General features: G+C 43.9%; 2 protein-coding genes across 18 annotated transcripts in view; one reads left to right on the forward strand and one right to left on the reverse strand.

Annotated features, from left to right (window-relative positions):
• Positions 1–11,775, forward strand: part of LOC139385554 (alpha-2-macroglobulin-like) — a 30,036-nt gene extending 18,261 nt beyond the window's left edge. For both annotated transcript variants that reach the window (XM_071130723.1, XM_071130722.1), the window contains exons 24-36: positions 176–352; positions 806–887; positions 2,233–2,389; positions 3,022–3,096; positions 7,976–8,141; positions 8,244–8,440; positions 8,743–8,958; positions 9,148–9,266; positions 10,042–10,132; positions 10,374–10,442; positions 10,660–10,765; positions 11,180–11,221; positions 11,391–11,775. In XM_071130723.1, coding sequence (XP_070986824.1) covers positions 176–352; positions 806–887; positions 2,233–2,389; positions 3,022–3,096; positions 7,976–8,141; positions 8,244–8,440; positions 8,743–8,958; positions 9,148–9,266; positions 10,042–10,132; positions 10,374–10,442; positions 10,660–10,765; positions 11,180–11,221; positions 11,391–11,413 — 1,520 coding nt within the window. In that variant the 3' untranslated portion in view covers positions 11,414–11,775. The remainder of the gene's footprint in view (positions 1–175; positions 353–805; positions 888–2,232; positions 2,390–3,021; positions 3,097–7,975; positions 8,142–8,243; positions 8,441–8,742; positions 8,959–9,147; positions 9,267–10,041; positions 10,133–10,373; positions 10,443–10,659; positions 10,766–11,179; positions 11,222–11,390) is intronic.
• Positions 11,776–11,782: 7 nt separating this feature from the next.
• The window catches only part of LOC139385551 (pleckstrin homology-like domain family B member 1), a 106,490-nt gene continuing 95,135 nt past the window's right edge, over positions 11,783–23,137 (reverse strand). For 7 of the 16 annotated variants that reach the window (XM_071130707.1, XM_071130703.1, XM_071130705.1 and 4 more), the window contains 11 exons: positions 21,736–21,852; positions 20,870–20,972; positions 20,406–20,498; positions 19,403–19,697; positions 16,714–16,804; positions 16,285–16,431; positions 15,932–16,151; positions 15,260–15,345; positions 15,023–15,052; positions 14,319–14,357; positions 11,783–13,784 (listed from right to left, as the gene is read on the reverse strand). In XM_071130707.1, the coding sequence (XP_070986808.1) occupies positions 13,644–13,784; positions 14,319–14,357; positions 15,023–15,052; positions 15,260–15,345; positions 15,932–16,151; positions 16,285–16,431; positions 16,714–16,804; positions 19,403–19,697; positions 20,406–20,498; positions 20,870–20,972; positions 21,736–21,852 (1,362 nt within the window). In that variant the 3' untranslated portion in view covers positions 11,783–13,643. The remainder of the gene's footprint in view (positions 13,785–14,318; positions 14,358–15,022; positions 15,053–15,259; positions 15,346–15,931; positions 16,152–16,284; positions 16,432–16,713; positions 16,805–19,402; positions 19,698–20,405; positions 20,499–20,869; positions 20,973–21,735; positions 21,853–23,137) is intronic. The other 9 variants (XM_071130702.1, XM_071130708.1, XM_071130704.1 and 6 more) reach the window with 2 other exon arrangements.

Below are 23,137 nucleotides of genomic sequence, written 5' to 3' on the forward strand. Positions count from 1 at the left end.
AGTGGATATTCAACTATTCAACCTGCAGATCTATGATTGCCTTAAGGTTATGGGTGAGGACAGGGATAAGCATTGATTGTTAGGGTAAGGAACAGGGATCTGCAGGTCAAATAACTGCCATTAATTAGAGACCAATGTTTGATTGCTTGCCTCAATGGTTGGTCTCTTTCACCAGGCGACCTGATGGGCCGGGCCATGAAGAACCTGGACAGCCTGTTGCAGATGCCCTATGGCTGTGGAGAGCAGAACATGGTGCTGTTTGCTCCCAACATCTACATCCTCAACTACCTGCAGAGCACCAGGCAGCTCACCAAGGAGATCCAGACCAGGGCCACAGGCTTCTTAGAGAGTGGTGAGGAAGCTGGGTCTGGTTCAGTAAGGCACAACATAACAAAACTGTTTTAAAATATGTTGCAATGAAAAATAAGCATTTATTATCAGACCTGTTCAGTTACAGCCTACACTCCCCATTTTACTCAATAGCATTAAAAAAAAAAATCTCCCTACTGGACACAACCCTGGTAAATAGGCTGCTAACTATTCTGAAGACAAATGCTTAATTTAATACATATAATGGGATATGACAAAATAATTTGCAATAAGCCTTGTGCTTTAAAAATAAAGACTTGTGATTGAACATGACTCTGACAGTTTGTAGTCTGATCATTTCTATGTGCAGCTCCCCTCTGACTAGCAACAACATGTTGCCTATATTTGGCACAAAACCAGTTAACTGCACCTTCCACATACAGTACCTGTCCCTAGAAGGAGAGTCTGTTTGTTCATTTGGCCATTTGTGTTGCAGGCTACCAGAGAGAGCTCAACTACAAGCATGATGATGGCTCCTACAGTGCCTTTGGGAAGAGTGATGAGTCTGGAAACACCTGGTCAGTTTATTGCAAGTCCACACAGTCATAATACCATCTCTTAGATTATTCTACAATTTAGATGTTTTTTTAAGTCCCTCTAGAAAATTACATTTGATTTAAGGGTGTTAACAGTATGTAATAAAGGTAGAATGTGATTGTCTCAAATGCATATTAGTATGTGCTGAAGCCAATTGTTATGATGGCAAAGTTAGGGTTGGCTTTCAGCACATACAGTATGGCTTCTAGCCACTTATCTAGATTCTATGATCCATAGTTTAGGTGCACATCGAAATTCAGCAAAAAAAGAAACGTCCTCAATGTCAACTGCGTTTATTTTCAGCAAACTTAACATGTGTAAATATTTGTATGAACATAACAAGATTCAACAACTGAGACCTAAACTGAACAAGTTGGACAGACATGTGACTAACAGAAATTGAATAATGTGTCCCTGAACAAAGGAGGGGGGGGGGGGTGAAAATCAAAATTAAGTCAGTATCTGGTGTGGCCACCAGCTGCGTTAAGTACTGCAGTGCATCTCCTCATGGACTGCATCTGATTTGCCCGTTCTTGCTGTGAGATGTTACCCCACTCTTCCACCAAGGCACCTGCAAGTTCCTGGACATTTCTGGGGGGAATGGCCCTAGCCCTCACCCTCTGATCCAACAGGTCCCAGATGTGCTCAATTGGATTGAGATCCGGGCTCTTCTCTGGCCATGGCAGAACACTGACATTCCTGTCTTGCACGAAATCACGCACAGAACGAGCAGTATGGCTGGTGGAATTGTCATGCTGGAGGGTCATGTCAGGATAAGCCTGCAGGAAGGACCTGCCTTGCAATATGCCTACAAGCCCTCAGTCCAGCCTCTCTCAGCCTATTGCGGACAGTCTGAGCACTGATGGAGGGATTGTGCTTTCCTGGTGTAACTCAGGCAGTTATTTTTGCCATCCTGTACCTGTCCCACAGGTGTGATGTTTGGATGTACCGATCCTGTGCAGGTGTTCTACGTGGTCTGCCACTGTGAAGACGATCAGCTGTCCTTCCTGTCTCCCTTTTGCGCTGTCTTAGGCATCTCACAGAACTGACATTAAAATGTATTGCCCTGGCCACATTAGCAGTCCTCCTTGCAGCATGCCTAGGGCACGTTCACGCAGATGAGACCTTAATTGCCTATCGTCTGTAAGCTGTTAGTCTTAACGACCGTACCACAGGTATATGTTCATTAATTGTTTATGGTTAATTGAACAAGCATGGGAAACATTATTTAAACCCTTTACAATGAAGATCTGTGAAGTTATTTCAATTTCTACGAATTAGTTTAGTCTTAGTAACTCCAGAAACATCTTCCCTGTGTCCTCTCAGGCTCACCTCCTTTGTGCTGAAGTCCTTTGGCGGGGCCAAGCCCTACATCTTTGTGGACCCGGCCCACATTGCCCAGGCCAAGGCCTGGTTGGCCAGTCACCAGCAGAATGATGGCTGCATCACATCAGTAGGGAAACTCTTCCATAACGGCATGAAGGTAAAGGGGAATCAGAGCTGGAAGCTGGAAGTAAGAGGAGGAGGAGGAGTATCTTACTGCTGCCACCTAATGTGAAAAGGTGACGTTAAGGGCAGAGATTCAGAAGGAGGTTCTGGTGCAAAAGTGTCCCATTCTATTTAGTGCAATGGTGGAGTCGGTATAAAATCCTAGATAACTAAACACAAAATACTTGATAACAATACATATTGTACAATCAAATACGTGTACTTTACATAATTAATCCTGCACTGACACCTGGGATAATGTACTGTTCAGGAGGACCTTAGGACCCCACGTGTGCCCCAAAAATGCACATGCTGAGCACAACAAGAATCCCAAGCATGTTTTAGCCTGCCCTGAGAACACACCACCTCCCCAAAGTTACCAGAGTCTGACTAGTCCTGACATCTTTTGTGTATCTCCAGAACAGTACACTTGTATCTGAAGGGCTTAACAGGTTTTCCCACCCTGTTCTTTATCTTGGTGCACCATACCATGCGAATGTTGTTTTAAACACTGCAATTATTTTTTTCCTGATATCGGTTGATATCAGTGTGACTTTGAAACTCTGTAGCACCTGAGAGTACTGTATGATATTGGATGAAGTTTACTGTCATCCTTTGGTGTTATAGGGAGGGGTCGGGGATCAGGTGTCGCTCACTGCCTACATTACCGCTGCACTGCTGGAGCTGGATGGCAACACTACTGTGAGTTATGACCTTTCTCTCTTTCCATAGCCATGTCTTTTTATATCATATTGATAAACAAGAAGACCACATTTGGTGCTTTTATCAAAAAATGTACAGCCCTAGGGGATATTTCTGCTTAGCCGTCTCACTATTTCATAGATAGAAATACATATCCATCAGTGCATTCGGAAAGTATTAGACCCCTTGACCTAATCCACATTTTTTTACGTTACAGCAGGGCTGCACAACCCTCTTCCTGGAGGTTTTCAGTCCAACCCTAATTTAACACACCTGATTCTACTAATTAGCTGCTCAACAAGACCTTAACTAGCTGAATCAGATATGCTAAATTAGGGTTGGACTGAACCCACAGGACCGTAGAACTCCAGAAAGAGGGTTGGATTGCCCTGCGTCTCAGCCTTATTCTTAAATGGATTAAATTAAATGTTTTTGTCATCAATCTACACACAATACCCCAAAATGACGACAAAGCTGAAGCTGGTTTCTAGAAATGTTTGCTAATTTATTAAAAATAGAAACAGAAATAACGTATTTACATAAGTATTCAGACCCTTTGCTATGAGACTCGAAATTGAGTTCAGGTCATCCCGTTTCCATTGATCATCCTTGAGCTGTTTCTACAACTTGATTGGAGTGCACCTGTGGTAAATTGAATTGATTGGACATGATTTGGAAAGGCACACACCTGTCTATATAATCTATATAAGGTCCCACAGTTGACAGTGCATGTCAGAGAAAGGAAAACCAAGCCATGAGGTTGAAGGAATTGTCCGTAGAGCTCCGACACAGGATTGTGTCGAGGCACGAATCTGGGGGAAGAGTACCAAAACATTTCTGCTGCATTGAAGGTCTCCAAGAACACAGTGGCCTCCATCATTGTTACATGGAAGACATTTGAACCACCACGACTCTTCCTAGAGCTGACCGCCCAAAATTCAAGCTATCGTGGGAGAAGGGTGTTGATCAAGGAGGACAAAGTACCTGATGGTCACTCTGACAGAGCTCAAGATTTCCTCTGTGGAGATTGGAGAACCTTCCAGAAGGACATTCATCTCTGCAGCACTCCACCAATCAGGCCTTTATGGTAGAGTGGCCAGACAGAAGCCACTCCTCAGTAAAGGCACATAACAGCCCGCTTGGAGTTTGCCAAAAGACACCTAATAGACTCTCAGACCATGAGAAACAAGATTCTCTGGTCTGATAAAACGGAACTCTTTGGCTTGAATGCCAAGCGTCACGTCTGGAGAGAGCCAGGCACTGTGTGGACATGTTTAACTACTCTTGTGGGGACATCTGGGGACATGTTGGTCCCCACAAGGTCAAATGCTATTTTTAGGGTTAGGTGCTAAAGTTAGAAGCTAGGGTTAGGTTTTTGGGTTAAGGGTAAGGTTAGGGAAAATAGGGTTTTGAATGGGACTGAATTGTGTGTCCCCACAAGGTTAGCTATACAATACTGTGTTTAAATACATACAGTACCAGTGAAGTTTGGACACACCTACTCATTCCATGGTTTTTCTTTATTTTTACTATTGTAGAATAATAGTGAAGATATCAAAACTATGAAATAACGGAATGGAATCATGAGTCTGTAATACCAACATGTTTCAAGCAGACCACCATAGTCCCTGTGACCAAGTACACGAAGGCAACCTGCCTAAATTACTACAGACCCGTAGCATTCACATCTGTAGCCATGAAGTGCTTTGAAAGGCTGGTATTGGCTCACATCAACACCATTATCCCAAAAACCCTAGACCCACTCCAATTTGCATACCACCCAAACAGATCCACAGATGATGGAATCTCTATTGCACTCCACACTGCCCTTTCACACCTGGACAAAAGGAACACCTATGTGAGAATGCTATTTGACTACAGCTCAGCGTTCAACACCATAGCACCCTCAAAGCTCATCGCTAAGGATCCTGGGACTAAACACCTCCCTCTGCAAGTGGATCCTGGACTTCCTGACAGTCTGCCCCCAGGTGGTGAGGGTAGGTAGCAACACCTCTGCCACGCTGATCCGCAACACAGGAGCCCCTCAGGGGTGCGTGCTCAGTGTCCTCTTGTACTCCCCGTTCACCCACGACTGCGTGGCCAGGCACGACTCAAACACCAAGTTTGCATACGACACAACGGTGTCACCGAGAATGACGAGACAGCCTATAGGGAGGAGGTTAGAGACCTGGCCGGTTGGTGCCGGAATAATAACCTATCCCTTAACGTAACCAAGATTAAGGAGATGATTTGTGGACTATAGGAAAATTAGGACCGAGCACGCCCCCATTCTCATCGACGGGACTGTAGTGGAGCAGGTTGAGAGCTTCAAGTTCCTTGGTGTCCACATCACCAACAAACTATAATGGTTCAAACACACCAAGACAGTCATGTAGAAGACACGACAAAGCCTATTCCCCCTCAGGAAACTGAAAATATTTGGCACGGGTCCTGAGATCCTTACAAGGTTCTTCAGCTGCACCATCGAGAGCAAAAACGCTTCTCAACAGCTTTTACCCCCAAACCAGAAGACTCCTGAACAGCTAATAGCTACCTGGACTATTTGCATTGTGTGCAAATATTTTAGAAATCCATCCAAATAATCCATGTTATTTAATTATTGCACCAACGAGCGTCTGTGTTGCCAAGGGCTAAAATTTAAGTAATTCCTATTTCTGACGCAGATCGCGCTGCAAGTTCTGCCTCTCCCATCTCCTCATTGGTTATACACACGTGGGTGATTGAAATACTAAATGTTTTGCCTGTTGTCGTGGTAATACTATGGAAGTGTAGATGCCAATCACCATATAAGTTCAAAGATGAAAAAGCCTGGAAGGAGGAGAGAAGACGATTCGGGTGGCCGTTTTATGTGTGGATTAATTGTTGGACCTTGTGCATTTCAGGTAAAATAACAACTCAATGTTTATATCCCAGGACAAATTAGCTAGCAACAGCAAGCTAGCTAAATAGGACAAATTAGCAAGTGCAAGCTAACTAGCTAAATTGCCATACATGTTTAATGCTTTTTGACCTGTTCCCAAATGAATGTCATTGGTTCAGAGTTTGTTTTGATATTTTAACCTGCGTGTCGGGATCGCGTTTGGTGTAGGGGGACAAAATGCATGTACGTACGATAATACCTTTTATTTTTTTATTATTTTTTTTTTTAAAGAAGAAAAAAATAAATAATGTTACCCCGTTTTTCTCCCCAATTTCGTGGTATCCAATTGTTTTGTCTCATCGCTACAACTCCCGTACGGGCTCGGGAGAGACGAAGGTTGAAAGTCATGTGTCCTCCGATACACAACCCAACCAAGCCGCACTGCTGCTTAACACAGCGCCATCCAACCCGGAATCAGAGGAAACACCGTGCACCTGGCAACCTTGGTTAGCGTACACTGCGCCCGCACGCCACAGGAGTTGCTGGTGCACGATGAGACAAGGATTTCCCTACCGGCCAAACCCTCCCTAACCCGGACGACGCTAGGCCAATTGTGCGTCGCCCCAGATAATTCTTAAAATATATATATATATATTTATTTTTTTACTTAGAAATTGCACTGTTGGTTAGTAAGCATTTCACTGTTGTATTCGGCGCACGTGACAAATAATTTGATTTGATGTAATATATTTGAGATTCTTCAAAGTGACTACTTTGCACACTCTTGGCACTCTCTCAACCAATATTCAAGTGCAGTTGCAAAAACCATCAAGCGCTATGATGAAACTGTCTCTCATGAGGACCACCACAGGAAAGGCAGAACCAGAGTTACCTCTGCTGCAGATGATATGTTCATTAGAGTTACCAGCCTCAGAAATTGCAGCACAAATAAGGGCTTCAGAGTTAAACAGACACATCTCAATATCACATTTTCAGAGGAGAATCAGGCATTCATGGTGGAATTGTTGCAGTGAAACCACAACTAAAGGACAACATTAAGAAGAGACTTGCTTGGGCCAAGAAACATGAGCAATGGACATATGACTGGTGGAAATCTGTCCATTGGTCTGATTCCAAATTTGAAATTCTTGGTTCCAACCGCTGTGTCTTTGTGAGATGTGGAGTAGGTGAACGGATGATCTCCGCATGTGTAGTTCCCACCGTGAAGCATGGAGGAGGTGTGGGGGTCCTCTGCTGGTGACACTGTCAGTGATTTATTTAGAATTCAAGGCACACTAAACCAGCATGGCTACCACAGCATTCTGCAGTGATACGCCATCCCATCTGGTTTGCGCTTAGTGGGACTATCATTTGTTTTTCAACAGGACAATGACCCAACACACCTCCAGGCTGTGTAAGCGCTATTTGACCAAGAAGGAGAGTGATGGAGTGCTGCATCAGATGACCTGGCCTCCAGAATCACATGACCTCAACCCAATTGAGATGTTTTGGGATGAGTTGGACCGCAGAGTGAAGGAAAAGCAGCCAACAAGTGCTCAGCATATGTAGGAACTCCTTCAAGACTGTTGGAAAAGCATTCCAGGTGAAGCTGGTTGAGAAAATGCTAACATTGTGCAAAGCGGTCTTCAAGACGAAGGGCGGCTACTTTAAAGAAACTCAAATATATGAAGAAAATAGTAAAAAATAAAGGAAAAACCTTTGAATGAGTAGGTGTCCAAAGATTTGACTGGTACTGTGCATGCATACACCTAATTTATTTGTATTGCTAACATTATTCAGTACTCATACCCATATTAAAGACCTGATAAAAGGTCTTGGTTGTATTAAATAGGGAACGCAGTGGAAAACCCATAGACATTTTGCAATTGAATTAGCATTTCTTATTGGTCCAGGTATTCCCTCATAGTTTCAATCAGTGTTCCTCTGTCTGGTGCCTAATGAACACAACACTGTTGTATTTGTATGTGGGTGTGTCAGGACCCCATGGTGGAGAAGAGTCTGGTGTGTCTGAAGGCAGCAGTGTCTGACCAGCTGGACAACACCTACACCACAGCCCTGATGTCCTACACATTCGCCCTGGCACAAAACCAGGATATGAGGGCCAAGCTCATCACCCACCTGGACAAGATTGCTGATACCTCAGGTATGTGTCTTGTCTCTTTGTGAAAATGTCTTTGTCTTTACCTGTCTGTCTGACTGCCGTGAAACAGTCACTGTCGACAACTGACAATGAAAATTACCACAGGTGGCAATCGTCACTGGGAGAGAGCAGAGGCTTCTGGGCGGAAGACAGACTCTCTGGAGGTGGAAATGACATCCTACGTGCTGCTGGCGCTGCTCTCAGGCCCCTCCATGCCAGGCTTTGGGCTGGACTACTCCACCGCCATCGTCCGCTGGCTGGCCCAGCAGCAGAACCCCTACGGAGGTTTTGCTTCCACACAGGTACTTTTTTGGTCTGGTAGACATTCATTCACTAGCACCTCATCTGCCTGTCGCTCCTACTGTTAGTACATGGTTAAACATTGATCACACCAAATACTTATTTTATATGAAATGTAGCATATTGGACATTTTATTTAAGCCTTACTTCATAACACATTGTATGGATTTCCTTGAATTGTTGTGATTCATTTTTATTCTCAATGTATTTCTTTGTTATATTGATTCTCTCCATCTTTACCCAAGCTACAGTCATCCAGATTTGTTTTTGCAACAGTATCTCCCTCTTCTTCCCCTGTCACCAGGACACAGTGGTAGCACTGCAGGCTCTGGCCAAGTACGGTGCTGCCACCTTCAGTCCAGAGGGCGCCAGTACAGTCAGTGTGAGCTCAGCCGGAGGCCTGAATATGGAGTTGACTGTGAATCAGAACAACAGGCTTCTCTATCAGGAGGAGCAGCTGAAGGAGGTCCCTGGGGACTACAACATCAAGGCACAGGGCAAAAGCTGTGTGTTTGTGCAGGTCAGGCTCCAGTCATTTGCCCTTTGCTGCCTCTACATGCAGTCCTGAGTGTCTGGTTTGTGTTCAGTAGGGCACACTGCACAAAAACTAACGTTTCAACCCTAGAGTGTCAGCATTAATGGAAACTGTACTGAAATGTGTATGTTGAATTCATGCATCTCAATGGTATTGTCTCTGTTTTCTTTTCAGATCGCCATGCACTACAATATTCCCCCTCCTCCTGATTTCTCTGCTTTTAACATCTCAACAGAGACGCTGGGGAAATGCAACGGCACCAAGAAATCAATGATTGTGTCTGTGGATGTAAGGTACAGTGGTATTCCTTTTAACCTTGAAATAGCACCTGACTGATTCTGGTAGGACAAGTGAACAAAGTGACTGAACCACCAGTGTGTAGATGTCAATATCTTTAAAGCTGCTATATGTAACTTTTTGGGCAACCCAACCAAATTCACATAGAAATGTGAGTTATAGATCTGTCATTCTCATTGACAGCAAGTCTAAGAAGCGGTATATCTGTTTTTATGTGCGTTATTTTTATGCTTCCCGTTCTTACGTTTAGTTTTTACATCTTTTACTTTCAATTTTGTACACCAGCTTCAAACAGCAGAAAATACAATATTTGTTTTTATTGAAGATATATTTCAGAGGTTTAGATGGTACAATGATTCTCGACACCATAGAGCCCCTGAATGGAGGTGTCATAATACCCAGAAAACCTAGCAGTCAAGCAGGGAAATGGTTCAGGTCGTTTTTTTTAATAATTTATTTTAGAAACACTTAAACACATTTTGGGGGGATAAATACAGGCTAATATATATATATATATAAGTAATCTTGTCCTAGAGAGATTTACACGGTTATCAAAATGTCACGCCAGGTAGAAAACGATTGGAACATTTCCCTGTTTAATCTCTAGGTTTTATGGGTATTATGTCTCATACTGTGGTACTCCTTGTTTTGTCACATAAACATAAATTAGGCAAACTAGTAGAATTGTAGCAACCAGGAAATGGTGAGATTTCTGCAACTTTTTAAGGTAATACAGTATGTTACCTTCATCTGACCTGGTTTGACTGACAGGTACAACGGTCGGCGAGAGGAGACCAACATGGTGATCATCAATGTCAAGCTTCTCTCTGGCTTCGTCCTGGACAAGTCCTCCCTCAGGCCTGTGAGTCAATAAGAGAGCCTTAGTTGAGGGGAACGCATATACAGTTTAATCAGGGCCAGGAGTTTTACCAGGTTGGTGAACACTCCTGGCCCTAAGTATAATCCCCTCCAGGATTAGTTATTGTATATTAATGATAATGGCGTCTGTTCTAATTGTAAGTATTGTAAATGCCAGTGGTTGTCCTTTGGACTAATCAGCTCTACTGTCTATGACAATGTTAACCTGTGTTCGGTTCTTCCAGTTGAAAAATGACCCCACTGTCAAACGAGTTGACCTGGAGGAAGGACATGTCATCATCTACCTAGATGGGGTAGGAACATGAATAATGAATGTTGCGTCTAAACAGGCTTCTGTCTTTATCGGTCACATTAACCTGGTTGGATGTGGTCTCATTTGCATCCACACACTGGATTTAACTTGAACAGTAACATCAAAGTAAGACCGTAGTGGATGATTTATACAGGAACACTATATGAATCAATAACATTGAACTGCAGTGTCAAATGTATTATTTCCTTTTCTCCCAGCTTATTCAGAAGGAAACTAAGACGTACAGCCTGGCCATAGAGGAGGTTGTGCCTGTGAGGAATCTGAAACCAGCTGTGGTGAAAGTGTATGACTACTACCAGACAAGTAAGAATTCCATTTAACACCGACAGTAAAAACGTGTTCTCATGCACCGAAAACATTGTTCCCCATAGTCTATATTAGTCCTTTGAAACAGCGCACCATGAATTGAAAATAACAACATATACAGCAGTTGTTTGGATGTTGCATTTTTTTGTCTATTAATGGAGACTACACGTTTCTATTAACCAGTTTCCAAACCACCCATTTCTCTCTGAAATATTTGATATTTGGTGACACTGGCATACCTGTCTGGGTTACATACATATCTCTTGTTCCCTAAAGAAGGAAACAAGACCTCACCAGTGGGCCCATTAGTTCACCCCTGAAGTGGGAGTTTAATGATGTTGACTGACAGAAAGGGAAGTCAAGTTAGCATTAGAAAGAAACTGACCTCTGCATTATCTGTTCTGTTCTCAGGTGATGAAGCTGTGAGTGAATACAGCTCCCCATGTGCAGAGAGTAAGTACAAAACCTTTCTATAACCAAACCTACTTGTCTCATACTTCTGTTTGTGAAATTAGCCTAAATGACAAATGTAGATATTAATGTGTATGTTCACTGTTTGTTTTATAGAGTAAAATCCTAGGACAAGCAGGGAATGCTCTATTGATGTTTGACATTTTCACAGGTGATGAAATCAATGAAGTGTGAAAGACAGAAAGCCAATCACAAGCTGACTGGACCATGGCTCAACCAATTGCTTTCCTATCAAGGAAGTCATGTTTTTAGGTAGAGCTCATAAAACCTCTACAGTTCATGGTACCACATTGACCAACTTGTGATCCGTTTTTAACATAAGTGAATTTTTAAAATGTGTTTAATAGATGGGCATTAGAATGTACTTTTAATTCTTTTTTTTTTTTTTGTAACTTTGATTTGTGCTAACACGTTGTAACCCTAAAACGATTATGTGAGATCGTTATTTCAAAAGTAATAGCAGTGTTTCTACTGCGACGATGAGAATGAAATGTTTTAATAAAACCATGGCCATGTTGCTATGATTTCAAACCAGACTCACAGTAACATTTCTGTTTTAATAGATCTGACAGTATCCATATAATCCATACATGAAAGTGCCGTATAAAACAGTGTACCGTCAACATAATATAGTCTGAAGATGGTGTGAGAGATGTTCTACACAGTGTTGACAGTTGTATGACCCTGTGAGTGTTCTTTTAAGTATACTGAAGTGTATTCTGACCATTCTTTTGAAATGACAAAAACAAGTAAATTGCTTTTTATACAATACTGTTTGAATGATGAGTAAATTACATTTTCATACAGGCATTTTTTTTTTTATATATAACACTATGATATACCTCTGCCCAATGCTGAATATTTGGTTGCACCCATTTCGGTGTGGGGAAAAAATAAACAGGAACATATATTAAGGTCTTTTCTCACTAGTCTCTTTTCCTCTACTTGACAGTTTACAGTACTACTGTATCTCAGGCAGGTTAACCATAAATAGAAAAAGAACTACATTTCACAAGGCTTCTCAATAAACCTAAACACTCAGGTTTACATGTTCAAAATCACAGCATAGTCTTCTTTAAAAAGATATTCAGATGGTGATTTATAAATGTTGTTGTGATCGTGTCGCCTGTCTGAGTCCCTTTACAATGATTATGTCAAGCTACCAGATCATTTGACGTTCTATTAAAGCTGAAATGCACCCTGAGTCTGAAAACAAGCCCATATACCCTGTGCACTTGTGTAGATCTGTGTACGCAATAGTATATGGCACATTGCGTATCAGAGAGCGATATGTAGCTACCACCTCTTTACCAATCATCTCAGATCAACACGAGCGTAGGATGTAGTGGGGGATGGAACTTGGAATTCAGGGGATGTTACTGTTCACATGTACTTGTGTATTGCTGCATCAAAACAGCAGTCAGACTCCCCTCTCCCTTCCCCATGCAAGTCTGTTGAATTCTGATACTGTCAACAAAGATTGTAAACCAGCACGATCAACAGTTACAGACTAGGAGTATTACGACACATCAAGGCACAGAATGATTAGCATTATTATAATGACATGTACTGTTGTCTCATTTTATGTAGTCCCTAGAGCTCCTGGTGTTGTAGGCTGGCAGTGATGGAATGGCTGCTTACGCAAGGGGTCAAGTTATCAGGACTTGGCAAACAGACTGTGTGTCTTTAGGAGTAGTATAAGACGGACACAGTGGAATCTAGTTCAGTAAAGTAAGATCACAGAGATGGATCAAGATCTAGTTTCATCTGTGGAACTTAAATTAAGTATGGACTCCTGAGTTGGTGTGTTGTGTCATGGTCTTACTGATTTTAAATTCGGTTTATTCTCCATTTTCAATAGAATTTCTTTTAAGCATTTCTTAAATGATTACATATTTCGCTCACTGATAAACTTAAGTAGATTTGGGCAAATGCCTTTGTATTCTATTTGAAACATTCCATAAAAACGACCATCTGTTTGAAACCATTGTTATGTCATTTGGCAATATTCCACGTGTGTAAAAAAAAAAACTATCAAAGACATTTACTGATACACAAAATAGGTCTCACGCAAGAGACTAAAACAAGATCTCCATTTGGCAATATAGAAAGGCTTTTGAGCAGAAAGTCTGACAGTTATGTCGTTTGGTTATATACAGTGTGTGTGTCTCTTCCAGGGCTCCCTTTTTTAATGAGTGGGCAGAAGCAAGTAGAAAAAACAGTGGAGAAAAAATGTATATTGTAAAGTGAGAGATGTGAGATTTAAAAATAGATATAATGAACTTAACAAAATAAAAAGGCAATTTCCCAATATTGGGAGAGGCGCTAGAAGGAAAGGCCTGAATCTCTTGAAGTGTTCCTGCCGAAACAGTCTCCTTATGTCAATGTACGCAAGTCTCCAGTATTAGTTCATGAACTGCGTGTAGCCCTCGGCTCCGGTTACTATAACGTCCATCCATATCCTCATGGCCTCCGGGGCAGGGGCCACCATGTAGTAGAGTCTGTCATGAGTCTTCACACAGAAGGTCAACGAGGGATTGGGGCTCTGGGATTGGAGGAGAGAGAAAGGTCAAAGGTCAGTAATATGGAGCTGAAGTATAATTTAATGACTCCGATTTAGCACTCGATGTTAAGGGGTGTGAAAGTGCAGAAGCTACCCATATCCTTTTGGGGGATCATTGGAGGCTAGATCGAATGCAGAATGTGGGTGGAGAGTTTTTTTTCTACGTGCTACCCTCGGATATTGTCTCTGATTCAACTAAAATAACCAATATCATGCTCTGTCCCTATATATTCTTCCTAAATTAATTGGTCATGATGGTTAGTACAATGGGTGTGCTACAATAATCAAATATCATAAACGACAACCCAAAAAACCACAGGCAAGGGTTAGTTGCTACACATTTGCCCATATAGATTTTTTTCAACTGATTGTCTTGTTGCCGGACAGTGGGGCTTCTCCTAGGCCGAGTCACACGTCTGTCTTTTGAACAAGTAAAAAGAAAAGTGAGCCCTACGCTGCGCTACCACGTGTTAATCCACAACACACAGTTAATCAGGGCGTGGCTGGCACACACACCTCTCTTCGAAACTGAGGAGGCAGGAGCTCAGAAAAGTGCTGAAGGAGACAGAGTCAAAACAGGATATAAGAAATACAGCAGGACAGTACACACACACACACAAAACATGACATTCTCCACACAAACTATAAGACGCATGTGCCCATCGCACATATTTTACAGTTGCACACATGCACGTCTTAGGAGTTCATAAGGTATATACAGTGTATGAAATACAACGCTGATACACGCAAAAAAGATAATCCACCCTTATTTAGTCTGTTTCAATTGTATTAATTGAAGGGACAGATTCAAACACAACCAATTCCACAGAGGAGCAGACAAGTGAATTATCACTAAGAAGGCTTGCTTTGGCAAACAACTCCAATGCAGGCACTTCAGACAAATATGAAACTAAGGGGGGAAAGGGAAAATGTGAGGATCCAGAGATGCACTGTTCTGTAATGGCTGTGTAATCATGCATGATTACGCCCCTGGTGGGTATTCAACTGAAAGTTGCAGATAGCAATGGAATATGTAGAGCTGACACAAATCCTTATTCTACATGACAGACAATCCTATCTATTCTACATGACACATTTCTATCTGAACATTCTGTGTAAACAAACAACCAAACCAACCAACAAACTCACACACTGGGGTTTTGGGGGCAGAACAAGCAATGGGTGGGTCTGTGAGCTCACAGACAAAAAGTGATACATACATTGGCCAAATTGAGGTTGAAAAATCCTTTCTGTGAAACCAGCCAGTCAAAGCAAAAGAGTGAGAAGAGAAATGAAAGCGTAGAAGAAGCAAAACGTGTATAAAACAAAAGATCGTCAAGATAAATATTTAATCAGTGCAGTGAAAGCGTAAAATGAAAAAGTGATTCAAAGAGGATTTCATTGTGTTCTGCCTAAAGATTGTTTTCCGATTGTTGGGTAGATAACACAGAAAGTACCTTCGTGGCGATACGCAAGTGATCGTAGTAGACCTCTTCAATGGCCTGGAAGTAGATGACTCCTTTCAGTTTGGTCTCGTGCTTGTCTGTAGAGGAGATAAACATCACATTATTATTTTCGATTCCTACAGTACAGTTTCCTTGATAACAGAGGGAAAGAGGGTCATGGAATATATGTAGATACGGACAATCCTTTTCATTGTTTATCACAATTATATTCTTGAGCTCCTACAGTATTTCCTAAACCAGTGTCATAAAAGGAACATACTGTATCATCATGTCCATTTGAAGAATATTTCAGCCAAAAAAGCTCCTAGAAATACAGTGCCTTGCGAAAGTATTCGGCCCCCTTGAACTTTGCGACCTTTTGACACATTTCAGGCTTCAAACATAAAGATATAAAACTGTATTTTTTGTGAAGAATCAACAACAAGTGGGACACAATCATGAAGTGGAACGACATTTATTGGATATTTCAAACTTTTTTAACAAATCAAAAACTGAAAAATTGGGCGTGCAAAATTATTCAGTATTATTCAATACGGTCTACATTAAGGTCAAGGGGTATGAATATGCCATGTACTGTATCTCCCATTGGCTCGATCAGAGCAATAAGAGCACACAAATATGTCTGTATATAAACATGGATATAAATGGCAGCATTTTCCTTACCAACGTAATAGGAGAAGGTCCTTTTGAGGCGGTCGAAGACAAACCAGCGTTTCTTCCACGACTTGATCTTGCCGCCCATCTTGACCAGGTAACCCTTGCACATCTTCTCTGTGAGGATCACGTGGTGAGAGGTCTCCACGTTGTGGCCGGATGACTCGATGTGGGAGCGCAGGTCAAACTCCTCCTTGCGGATGGGCAGGTAACGAGTCATAGGACGGGCCTGAGGAAAGAAGGAAACAGACGTGTAACCAGTCTTTCTGTACGACTAACAGAGGGTCAGAGAGACAGATCTCAAACTGCATATTCTTTTTGATTGGATTTTGTAGGTTGTTGTTGTCGGGCCTGAGTCTCACCTGGGAGAAGTTCTTGCTTCTCATCTTCACCTCCTTGTCCACCAGTTGCTGCCTGTGCACCGTCTCCTCCTGCAGCCTCTTCTCAGCCTCCTCGCGCCGCCTCCTCTCCTCCTCCAGCATCTGCCTACGGGCATGGCTCTCACGCTCCTGGAGAGAAGGACAAAGGTGGAGCGAAGATCATGAACATAAAGCCCTTTTTACATCAGCAGTTGTCACAAAGTGCATCACAGATACCCAGCCTAAAACCCCAAAGAGAAAGCAATGCAGAGGCAGAAGAGTGGCTAGGAAAAACTCCCTAGAAGGCAGGGACCTGGGAAGAAACCAGGCTCGGAGGGGTGGCCAGTCCTCTTCTGACTGTAAACACTGAAGTAAGACGTTAGTATGGGATCTGATAGGAAGCTAGACATGGTGTGTGAGGTGGTGTCTTACTCTGGATTCTATGAGCCTGGCCTTCTCTAGGTGGGCTTCTTTCAGCATCTTCTCCATCTCCTCGATCTTCAGCGCGTCCATCCCACTGGCACTGCAAACCGGACAGTCAGAGTTACATCTCAACTACCAATGACATCCATCATTCAATATATTTATGGGTAACAGTTTATTAATACTTTTAAGTCCTAAAACTGTGGCCCGTCATGGAAAACCACGCCCAAAATGGCTAAAGATCGGCAAGCTTCTTACATAGGAACGAAGAGGATTACGTAAGTAAGTAAGTCCTAAAAACACCTGTCATCATTGGTCATAAAAACAGTAACTTACTATGTGGACACTAACTAACACAAACAGTTATTAACTATCCCAGACAGTTATAAAATGGGTCATGACATGTCTATAACTGTTTAGAGGTCCAATACACTGGAAATGTCCCGTACAGCCAGGTGGTACCTAGCGGACAGTGAGTGCAAGGTTGTGTTCATTAAGGCATGTGAAGGTCAACATTCTAAAACGCTTTGCAACAGAAGACAAATGACTGTTTCTCATTGGACATGTCCAGATAGTAGCCTTCCCTCTTCGGACAGTTTTTTTCTCTCAATTTCCTGCCCACTGAACACAACCCTAATGCGTGCTTGGGCCTGATAAGTACATGCAATCTTTGATTACCTGTTTAAAGTGGAGAAACAGCTGTGCTTTCACCAGATCCAAAAGGGGATGGTCACATCTGCCTAATCTGTGTGACCACACACACACCTTACCTTTCAGACCAACTGGCTCAAGGAAACCCCTCTATCTGTGCAGAGTGTATTTCACTAGTCTTAAAAGACTATATTTAACTAGTCTTTTGACTATATTTAACTAGTCTTTTGACTATATTTAACTAGTCTTTTGACTATTTTTAACTAGTCTTTTGACTATATTTAACTAGTCTTTTGACTATATTTAACTAGTCTTTTGACTATATTTAACTAGTCTTTTGACTATATTTCAGCAGTCACTCATGTGTTTATGGAAGAGCGTTTCCCTGTTGACATTTGTGTAGGCCTCATTATGGCCGGTGATAACTCATGCACGACAACAAACCAACAAACTTGACGAGTTCTGTACGGACTGGGAGTGCTTTTCACTGTCACAAAGATGACCTGTTCACATTTGAATTCTAAGTTGTAGAATGTTTGAACTGGATTTAGAGAAATATAGATTTTTCACACTGTCGTGCCGACTGAAACCCAGCTGTGCTGGCTCGGATACTTTACACACCGTCCTTTTCGGCATTGTTCCAGCACACCATCTCAGGACAGACAACCTGGTTTGGTTCCTGCAGACCATCTCAGGACAGACAACCTGGTTAGGTTCCAGCACACCATCTCAGGACAGACAACCTGGTTTGGTTCCAGCACACCATCTCAGGACAGACAACCTGGTTTGGTTCCAGCACACCATCTCAGGACAGACAACCTGGTTTGGTTCCAGCACAACATCTCAGGACAGACAACCTGGTTTGGTTCCTGCAGACCATCTCAGGACAGACAACCTGGTTTGGTTCCAGCACACCATCTCAGGACAGACAACCTGGTTAGGTTCCAGCACAACATCTCAGGACAGACAACCTGGTTTGGTTCCAGCACACCATCTCAGGACAGACAACCTGGTTTGGTTCCAGCACACCATCTCAGGACAGACAACCTGGTTTGGTTCCAGCACACCATCTCAGGACAGACAACCTGGTTAGGTTCCAGCAGACCATCTCAGGACAGACAACCTGGTTTGGTTCCAGCAGACCAGTTCAGGACAGACAACCTGGTTAGGTTCCAGCACACCATCTCAAGACAGACAACCTGGTTTGGTTCCAGCACACCATCTCAGGACAGACAACCTGGTTTGGTTCCACACCATCTCAGGACAGACAACACCATCTCAGGTTCCAGCAGAGGACAGACAACCTGGTTTGGTTCCAGCAGACCAGTTCAGGACAGACAACCTGGTTAGGTTCTCAGGACAGACAACCTGGTTTGGTTCCAGCACACCATCTCAGGACAGACAACCTCCAGCAGACCATCTCAGGACAGACAACCTGGTTTGGTTCCAGCAGACCAGTTCAGGACAGACAACCTGGTTAGGTTCCAGCAGACCAGTTCAGGACAGACAACCTGGTTAGGTTCCAGCAGACCAGTTCAGGACAGACAACCTGGTTTGGTTCCAGCAGACCAGTTCAGGACAGACAACCTGGTTAGGTTCCAGCAGACCAGTTCAGGACAGACAACCTGGTTAGGTTCCAGCAGACCAGTTCAGGACAGACAACCTGGTTTGGTTCCAGCAGACCAGTTCAGGACAGACAACCTGGTTAGGTTCCAGCAGACCAGTTCAGGACAGACAACCTGGTTTGGTTCGGCTCAGTAGCGTACATTAAATATTCACCAGAATACTGACAACAGCTGAGCAGACACATAGGCTTCTTTTGTCACTGTTAGACAGACAATAATGAATAATGAGCTGATACAAGACACAGCTTGACACCTGTGGTTACTTATCGGAGATTCCTTGGCATAAATTAGTCAGTATTTGTGTGGAATTTGTGTATCATGTAAGGCTGAGTGTTCCTCGCTCTGACCTGGACATGTCGGTGAAGTGTGTGTGTGTGTTCGAGGATATGCGTGCGGGGTGTGTGTGTGTACGTTTCTCTGACCTGGACATGTTGTCGGGGGAGCAGGCTGAGTTGTTGCCGGTGGAGACGCTGGTGTCCATGCTGTCAGAGCTCTCCAGACTCAGTGTGTCGTATGGCTGCTCGCCCGCCGGTGGCGGCTGGTGGTGCAGGATGGAGTGGTGCACCATGGGAGGGCCTTGGGCATGGGAAGGGGCATACTGGGTGTTGAGGTGGGTCTGAGAGCCGTGGAGCGCATCCCACTGGCACTGGGCCTCCACTGCAGCCCGCTGCTTCAGCTCAGCCAATCGACGCCGCTGCTCCTCGATCACCTGGTGGCCTGGGGGTGGAGGGAGAGGGAGGAAGTAGGAGGTCACAGCTGATCTGGGGGGTGGTTTCATCACGTCCAGGGATACCCCATTATGTCCCATGATGACAGTTCCAGGATGCATGGCAACACCCTCAGCATGCAGACACACATACTCACCCACTAACCAACTCAAACACACTCACATCCACTTGCCAAGAAAAAGGTCCTGATGATCAACGTCACCCGGCTATGAAGAGAGAATACCTAAAGATTGCCTGTGAGTCCATGTAATGTAGATACCACAGGTCAGCGACAGATGAAACCAGCCCCCACACATACATCAAACAAACATGTATAGTATGTGCTCGGTATTATCAAAAGCCCAAGCACAATTCAACCGGAAACACGTTTCCTCATCACCAAAGCCTCCTAAGTACATTAGCAGCAGAAATACTAATACAAAATTATCTAGTAACCCAAGGAAGTCACCTTCAAGTTCAAACCCATGCTCGCTATCCATCATATAGCTGACAGATACCTCTTTTAAAAACAGCCGCAAAGTTAAAGAGGAACAACGGTGGCCCGACAGATGAAGAGCACTGCTTCTACCAAATGCATGCATTGTTGATTCTCAGCAGGGGGATGGAGACAGACAAGAACATGGAGAAGAAGAAGGATGGAGAGTTTATATGAGACGAACATCAGACTTTTAGGAAATTAACATGAGACCAAACCCACTCCCAGGCTCAGAGGTCTGTCTGTCTATCTGTCGGTCTGTGGGATTGTCCATGGTGGAGCAGGGAGACTCAGGCGTGGAAGGCAAGGAGGACTCTGTGACATGGAGAGTGGAGGACAGTAATGGAGAGAGGGATGGTTGGATGGAGGGACGGAAGGACAGGGTGACAGACAGGAGGACAACATGGTGGTTAAATCCGAGCTACAGGAGGGAAGCGTGGGAGGGGTCGTAACCGTGGAAGCAGAGACTGGGTGAGGGGGAAGTGGGGTGATGAAGACAGGGACGGGGTGTGGTTTCTCTGAAGCACGACAGGAAATCTTGAAAATGACAGACAAATCTTGGAGAGGACCATCTTAAACACATTATAACTATATTTATTCCATGTTGATGTTTACTGCTGAAACTCTCACCTCAAACCAGAACATGAGACAGAGTAGCCTGGTGAAAACCCCCAAAAGGTGGTTACCTTTCTGCTGTAAGGCTAGCGCTCTCTTGGTCTCTATGTCCTGCATGGTGGCAGCCAAGTTACGTGGCAAACTGCCGGTACTGTTGGGAACCATCAGTGGGCTCTAGAAGGACACAAAAGGAGGAGAGTGATTGATTTATTAAATTAATTCAATTAAATTAACAATGAAAAACATATACAGCAACATATCAATGCAATGGAAGTACACAAGTGACAAGCCATCAAGGTTTACACCAAAATATTGATTTCCAATGTGGTCGTCATTGACTGGCAGGCAAGGCCAAGAGCCAATACGATATCCAGTGAATGGGACAGTATATAAACCATCATATGCTAGGCATTTAAACTCTCGGTCTTGTTAGGTCAAATGTCAAATGTAATCTGATACTATCATGTAACACACAACACATAACAACCTGCTGTTGTTTACCAGTATGTAACCATATGCTAGGTCAAATCGATCACCAGGTGACCTGAGCAGGATACATGCACTACATTCAGATTGATTGTGTATAAAGGGCATTATGTACTTTAGTCTTCCTCATAGAAACTTAACACAAACTATTATGATGAAGCTAGCTAGATTGCAAGTTTACAGCAAATGGCTGCCTCAGAAGAGATCTGCACGAGCTACAAAATCCAGCCACAAACGTGACCTCCCTCCTACACCAGTACCTTCTATTTAGTATTTTCATGTGGTTGTAGGCTTGTGTAGGCTGCAATTCGGCTTTTAGTTGCAAATGTGTGCTATTCAAATGAACCTTACATAAACTTCACATTATAATAATAGTTGATTACTACATGATCCGCTGAGGAGCCTACTACTAGCCAACCAAAAGAGATGGAGCGGAGGTGACGAGGTTTACCTTGGAGGTTGTGTTGCGTCCCAGTGTGGCAGCTCCACACTGCAGATGGGATCCGGAGCCTGCTTTGGGTTGATGTACCGTCTGTCCAGCATCACTGTCCAGCTTGGAGCGGAACACCTGGGAGGAGTGAAGATGGACCAGGATCAGCTTTCAAACACAGTAAACTAATTGTTTGAGGTTACCCCGCACATAGTAAAACATGTATTACATTAAATGGAATTAGGAATATAAACTGTGATGCTTACTCAAACTAGTCTGGTGGGAGATGCTATGAGAAGTAGAGTAGGGTACAAATACAAAAAATGTTGGCTTTTTTGGAGTTTCAAAGGAATTTCAATTCAACCTACATACTGACATTGATTGATATCTTTGAAATGTTAAAGCAGCCTACTTTTGGTGAGTGTACTTTAAATCACTACAGCTACTACTGAGATATCAGACAGACAGAGACAGTGATTATTATGGCAGCACCAACAACATGTCACGACTTCCGCCAGAGTCGCTCTTCTTGTTAGGGCGGCGTTCGGCGGTTGACGTCACCGGCGTTCTAGCCATCGCCGATCCACTTTTCATTTTCCATTTGTTTTGTCTTTGTTTTCTACACACCTGGTTTCAATTCTCGGCAGCACCATAGATCGCGTTCTACAAACCAGAAGAGTTCCTCCAGCGTCTCCACCAGCACCACCAGTCTCACCATGACTCACCCCTCCTTCACCCGTGCCCAGTGGGATTCGGCTCTCCCTCCCGACGGAGTATGATGGAACGGCGGCGGGTTGTCAGGGGTTCTTGCTCAAGCTAGAGCTCTACCTGGCAACCGTCCACCCGGCTCCTTCGGGCCGTGAGAGCGTGGCCGCCCTCGTCTCCTGCCTCTCAGGGAAAGCCCTGATGTGGGCCAACGCCGTATGGGGGGAAGAAGCGGTGTTGGACCACTTCGAGGATTTCACCCGCCTCTTCCGGGCAGTCTTTTACCACCTGCCTGAGGGTAGAGCAGCGGGTGAACGTCTAGTCCACCTGAGGCAGGAGACGAGGAGAGCACAGGTGTTTGCGTTGGATGTCCAGACCCTGGCTGCCGGCGCGGGATGGAACGACAGGGCCCTGATCGATCACTACCGGTGCAGTCTGCGTGAGGACGTCCGTCGGGAGTTGGCCTGCAGGGACACAACTCTTACATTCGACCAGCTGGTGGACCTGTCCATCCGGCTGGATAACCTTCTGGCTACCCGCAGACGTCCAGATCGGGGTCTGTTGGTTCCATCCCCAAGCACCACCGCTCCAACGCCCATGGAGCTGGGAGGTGCTGCACTTAGGCGACCGGAGGAGGGGCCGCTCCATGCACTATCTGTGGCCGCAGAAGGCACACTGCCGGTCGGTGCTGGGGAGGTTCCTCTGGGAGTCGAGGCAG

The sequence above is a fragment of the Oncorhynchus clarkii genome, chromosome 27, assembly GCF_045791955.1.
Source record: "Oncorhynchus clarkii lewisi isolate Uvic-CL-2024 chromosome 27, UVic_Ocla_1.0, whole genome shotgun sequence".
In the NCBI taxonomy this organism is placed as follows: domain Eukaryota; kingdom Metazoa; phylum Chordata; class Actinopteri; order Salmoniformes; family Salmonidae; genus Oncorhynchus; species Oncorhynchus clarkii.